We start from the raw sequence: 6,106 nt of genomic DNA on the forward strand, positions 1-6,106 counted from the left end.
TTTTCATTAACACAACCAGCAGAAACAGACAAACAACTAATGATCAATGCTAACATTTAATTGGACAGTAAAACATCAGAATACAGTACTACTAACATATGATCAAGGTTCTCTTGGGGATTCATTTTGTTCATTCAGTGTGAAATATCAGAAAGCAGTTGCGGTCGGGAGTGAAGCAAAGGTGCACATTGCATTTGCGGCACATTGCTTTGGTGTACCATTGCACCCTGGCACCCTGCATCGTCCCTTGTTCCCAGTCATGATCAGCCAGTGGGCTGTGTGATCCAGGCTGGACTGGAATGGGAGCTGAGCGCCTATTTTATATGTAGACTACAATGCCAAAGAACTGCTCTAACTCATTTGTGGTAAGGTTTAGGGGCTTGTAGGGGTCGCACTAAATTGCATACACATTGGATTCTTCTACAATAACTTCAAGAATATCTTTAGGGAAGAACTTTTTGAAGTATTGTAGGGGGACAGTATGTCATCAACTTTTGGCAGCTGGCCCTGACAGTCTGGGTGGCAACGATAGGGCTGTGTACTTTTCTCCATCTTGGAAGGTAAGGCACTTCAGCCTCACCTTCATCTGAATCTACCTCTTCCTCACAGTCACTGTCTTGTGGCTGATGTTCATCTGAAAAGAAAATGAGAAATTTTAGAAAGAAGTATTGCAACAGGAAAACCTGCACACATGTGCATGCACATTTACGCACGCACGCGCGCGCACACACACACACATTTTATCACCTGACCGTTGAGCTCCTGAGTGTCCCTCAAATCTGATTCAGGGATCCACTCCTCCACTTCCTCATTGTCACTCCCTGATAGCTCGCTGTCTTCACTGTCCGAAGGAATATCCCTAACTGCAAATTCCTTAGGATCTCTTCTGTAAAATGATTTTACCTTCATGTCCTGTAATTATCAGTAGACAAAGTAAAAAACATTTACTAAGATCATATAAATGCACATAAACACAACTTTGCACACACCAGTGCTCATGCATTATATTGCCTGAAAATAATTTGGCTAACTGCACAGTGTTGCCTTGAGGCAATGAAAGAAATTGAACACTTTTACTGTATAAACAAAACTAAAAATGTATTTAAAATGTAATATTCTTCTTTACTTATTCATGCACCAGTAGCTATTTTTATATGTATATATATTTCAACATATGTACACAATAAAGTGATTTTTATCTTACCTTCAAACAGAGATGTTGCCCATGCGGTGCAGCTTGCAGAAAGGGTAATCCTGTACCCCAAATAAAAGACACACATCCTTAAAGTCATCATTTTATTGGCCAGAAATATCCCTGGTAGCATTAATTGAAAAAAAAAATTATTTTTTTAAAAAGGGCCAGTGTGAGGTATGAAAATGTAGTTTGTTGCCTCAAGGCAACGCTATGCTGTAGAGCAGGGGTGTCAAATATGCGGCCCGCGGGCCGAATCCGGCCCGCAAGTGGGTTAAATCCGGCCCGCGAGATGGTTGTGTAATCTTTATTTTCATACTTTACAATGTAGAGTGAAAATAAACGTATCATTGTGAGCAAGTTTCCTCTGTAATGAGTATAAATAAACCAAAGCTGCACTCAAGGCAGAATCACATCCTGAAGTTGGCCGCCACTCAGGATGTGACTTCTGATGTTGATGTGCTGGTGAAAGCTGAAAGATGTAAAGTAAAATGAGTCAAATATACTTTAAGTGCTGCATGAAACTGATCTAGCCATGTGATCTGTAAGCTCTTTGTATCACTAAGGAATGTTTTTTTTAATTTGTTGATTTATTTATTTATTTATTTATTTTTATTTTTTCAAATTTTCAAGTACACTTCAGGTGTTGTACCTCAGGCTCCAGCCTCGTTTTATATTGATTGTATTAAAACAAAGAAAACAATCTGAAGTTTTTTTTTTATTTACCGATCCGGCCCACTTGGGACTAGATTTCCCTCAATGTTGCCCCAGAACTAAAATTAGTTTGACACCCCTGCTGTAGAGGGTTAAGATAAATGAAATTTAAATCTTTTGTTGGAAAAAAATCCTGAAGAGCATAGATAATGGATATTTCTGACTATTCCCATGAGCTCAGCATTTTAAATTATATTTCAAATTGGCCCTATCTTAGTTTAGAACAGCTTCTTGTCCATAATTTTCCCTCAACACATTTTTCCCCAGCCGTTCCCAAACTTTCCAAAAATGAGAGACAGCCTCTTTAGGATTTAGGTTCCTGTTTACTTTCTCTAAACTCAGCTACTTTTCTTCTGTGAAAACCAAACCTAAAATATATACTTGAAAAACCCTAATTTTTCCCATAATAGCAACTTATGTTGATTTGCCTGTGTGTATTGTTCCAGCTGGCTTTTTTCAAGTTTGACATTTATGCATTAGTTGTACAGTATTATACATTAGTTGTCATACCTAGTTTCTCTATTATTTGCCCAGTTTTTAAACATGATGGATTGTAAATTATATTCAAAAAGCGTAGGCTTAACAATAAATACCCATACACATATGAACATAAATATTTTACAGTGGTTTTATGTAATTCTGTGTTTTTTAAAAATATTTATTTATATAATTGTGTTGTTTTGTCTAATTTGGTTCTTTTTAATTTATTTGCTTGAAGGAAGCAAATTGATGACGTAATTACATAATTTTAAAATCAGTTCTTGACTCCTTGTACTGCTTGTGTTTGGGTGGAGAAGCTTTACAGTATTTTAGATTTAAGTTCCACAAATTGCAGCTTCGGCCTCTCCCGCCACTGACAGTAGCGGTAACTAGAGATTCAAAAACAATACGTCATCCCACAATGCACCGCGCTCACGCTTTCCTTACTGCATTACCTCATCCCACAATCCACCGCGAGATTAAGAATCTTCTGGGTGGTCGTCCAGGCAACGCGCCTTATCGGAGGATTTAACTCCGCCTCGAGACACGCCTTCCAGCCAATGAGAGAGCCCCTTCATGACATCATGATTATTTTTAGAGAGGCAGCGGCAGCAGATAAGGTTGGCCTCCACGCTGCCTGTGTATACACACAGAGGCGGAGCGAGGAGCACACAGGCTGCTGGAGGCTCAGAGGAAAAGTTAGAGCCGTTCGGCGCCGTTCACTCCGACTCTAAACAAGTGTGGATACTCTGATGAAGCCTGTGTGAACTCAGAGCTAACGGCCGTCTCCATGTGACAAAAGTAAGTGTTGGTTCAAGGCAGCGCGCGCTCAAACTTTGGAAGTTTGCACACTTTTGGGAGCCAGTGTTTTCCTCAGTAACCAGGAAGAAGGAAAAAAGGGGCAAAAGGAAGTTAAGAAGATTTTTTCCCCCTTACCGAACTCTTTTTCATTGTTCTATGTATACCAAGATGGAAACTACTTTCTATGACGACTCACTCAACGCTTTCTCCCAGCACGACAACGCAGGCTACGGATACAGCAACTCCAAAGCGCTGAAGCACAACATGACACTGAACCTGTCCGACCCCACTGGCTCTCTCAAGCCGCATCTACGCGCTAAAGCCGGGGACGTGCTCACCTCCCCTGACGTGGGTTTGTTGAAGCTGGCCTCCCCGGAGCTAGAGAGGCTCATCATCCAGTCCAGTAACGGACTCATCACCACCACCCCGACCCCGACCCAGTTCATGTGCCCCAAGAATGTCACCGATGAGCAGGAGGGCTTCGCGGAGGGATTTGTCAGGGCTCTGGCCGAGCTCCACCATCAGCACATGCCTGCCACAACTTCAGCTCCCCAGAGCAGCGTTAACACCCTGCCGCCTGTGTCATCTGTTGCCGGGGCCACCGTTTACACCAACAACACCGCCATGCGCGCTGACTCACCAGTTTATGAGGACTTGAACACTTTTAACCCGGCCATCAGCACCGTTTCGGTACCAAATTACACCACCTCGGCCCCGACCATGTCCTTCCCCGACCATGTCCTTCCCCGCTGCCCCATTTACGGCCAGCCGTCCTCCGCCCAGCTCCCCAGGCTCTCTGCGCTCAAAGAGGAGCCCCAAACGGTGCCGGAGATGCCCGGAGAGACCCCTCCTCTCTCACCAATCGACATGGAGAGCCAGGAGCGCATCAAGGCGGAGAGAAAGCGCATGAGGAACCGCATCGCTGCCTCCAAGTGCCGGAAGAGGAAGCTGGAGCGGATCTCAAGGCTGGAGGACAAAGTGAAGAACCTCAAGTCCCAGAACTCCGAGCTGGCCTCCACTGCCAACATGTTGCGTGAGCAGGTGGCCCAGCTGAAGCAGAAGGTGATGAACCACGTCAACAGCGGGTGCCAGCTCATGTTAACGCAGCAGCTCCAGACCTTCTGAGGGGTTGTCAGCGGCGACGGAGAGAGAAAAGACTGGAGTTGGTGGAACTGGGACGCTTCCTGTGATTTCCCAGCAACTCGTGCAGGATTTGGGACGATGTGGAGCTGTGACTCTGGCAGGATTGGGGCTGCTGATGTGGAGGGCGCTCCCCGGCGGCGCGTCCCAGAGAAGGGCTCGGGACAGTGACAGTAGCCATGAACCAGACGGGGACCTGCAACGAGCAGGACACCTCTCTGTTTGTTTTGTTTTACAGAACCAAACAGGACTGAATTTTCTTGATTTATCTCCAGCTCTGCATGGACCTCATCTCTTAGGAGAAGTTCAGCAGTGGACCTGAAAAATCTTCAGAGACTTTTCTTGCTGTAGCCATAATGGTCTCAAACTTGAGTCAACACTAAATGGATTTAATATGTAACAAATGCTGCCGACCTGAGTTACAGAACATCTTTTTCTTAATTGTAAGAAATTAAGTTAGACAAGCTTCAAGACTTACTTGTTTTTTTCTAAAGCTGTTCAATGGGGTTTCACTCATTATTATTATTATTGTTATTATTATTAATATTATGTGTATATAAGATCAACTTGGAGTACTTATGTTTACTTTTGTTATAAAAACTGTATAATTTTTTTTATTTTTTTCTGAGCACTTCAGAAATGAATCAATATTTAAGAGAATAAAGCAGATCAATTGAAGCAACAGTGTCTCTGTGTTCTTGTTGGAGTGACAGAAAAAAGTGGGTGTGCCAAGTCAGGAACTCAAACAATAAAACATGTTGCAACATGTTGCAAGAACTGCTAGTTCTGAGAACCTGAAGGTAAATTCCATTAGAGCTGGTATTGATCCAAGCTGCGAGATTGCATTACAGCTACCAGAACAGGCTCACTTACTGATGAGAGCCTTTCTGTGCACGCTGGAGTTCAGAGCGCTACCTTGACTCAGCAGGTTTACAGAAGCGCATCTTCCTAACATGATCACTGTAGCAGCACGACTGGGCTGCAGGATTAAATGAGCATTGTATTTCTATTGAATAAATAGCTGCATTTGGTGAGTAGGGTTAGGTTAGAGGACAGGAAGTCCTCTCCAGCTCCATCATTCAGTCATCCAATTACTTCATGTTCTTTTGAAATAAAAAAATACCTTTATGTGTCAAAACAAGTCCAAAGAAAGGATCAGGACTTATATGAGAATGACATTTAAGTAAATCATAATATCTCTGTGTTTTGACTTACAAGTTTCATAAAGTCATTCAATGTGACAGTCATTATTAGAGTCCTTAGAAATATAGGTGCTTTCTCAAAACAAAAGAAAACAAACAAACTGAAAACAAATAGTTTTGCTTTTTAAAAATCACACATAATTAGTGCTGTGAATTCTTCTAATCTTTCTGGCAGTTCAGTCTCTTAAAATGATTTTTTTTCACAACCGTGGATAATATCAGAAAACAGTAAACAATATGAATCTCATGTTTTCAGAAAATGTTTGTTTATTTTAGTTTTACTTTAATTTGGGTTTCAGCTAGCCTGGCAAGCCAGACTAAATAAATGTATTATTTAAACTTTGCTAAGCAAGAGTTTGCTCTAGTTCCCTAGGCTGGGTTTCAGCAGGACAGATGCTCAGTCTCGGTGTGTACTGACTATAAACAGCCACTAGAAGGCGACAAGGAGCATAATTAACTTTCCAAACAAATATTACATTAATACGGATTATGATACTAATTAACCGTATATTTTTAGAACATGATTGGTTGACATGAATGTTTTTTTCTCCACTGACCGTGAGGCGTGTCTGTCACA

General features: G+C 42.2%; 1 protein-coding gene across 1 annotated transcript; it reads left to right on the top strand.

Moving 5' to 3' along the window:
• The first annotated feature begins 3,030 nt into the window (after nucleotides 1–3,030).
• Nucleotides 3,031–5,009, top strand: jun (Jun proto-oncogene, AP-1 transcription factor subunit). Its single transcript, XM_015976215.3, has one exon. The coding sequence runs from the start codon at nucleotides 3,344–3,346 to the stop codon at nucleotides 4,310–4,312; it is 969 nt and encodes a 322-aa protein (XP_015831701.1). The 5' UTR covers nucleotides 3,031–3,343; the 3' UTR covers nucleotides 4,313–5,009.
• Nucleotides 5,010–6,106: the final 1,097 nt, after the last annotated feature.

Source organism: Nothobranchius furzeri, chromosome 8, assembly GCF_043380555.1.
Source record: "Nothobranchius furzeri strain GRZ-AD chromosome 8, NfurGRZ-RIMD1, whole genome shotgun sequence".
In the NCBI taxonomy this organism is placed as follows: domain Eukaryota; kingdom Metazoa; phylum Chordata; class Actinopteri; order Cyprinodontiformes; family Nothobranchiidae; genus Nothobranchius; species Nothobranchius furzeri.

Bases quoted from the DNA above. Each gene is read 5' to 3' on its own strand.
- jun (XM_015976215.3), top strand. From the start codon at position 3,344: ATGTATACCAAGATGGAAACTACTTTCTATGACGACTCACTCAACGCT.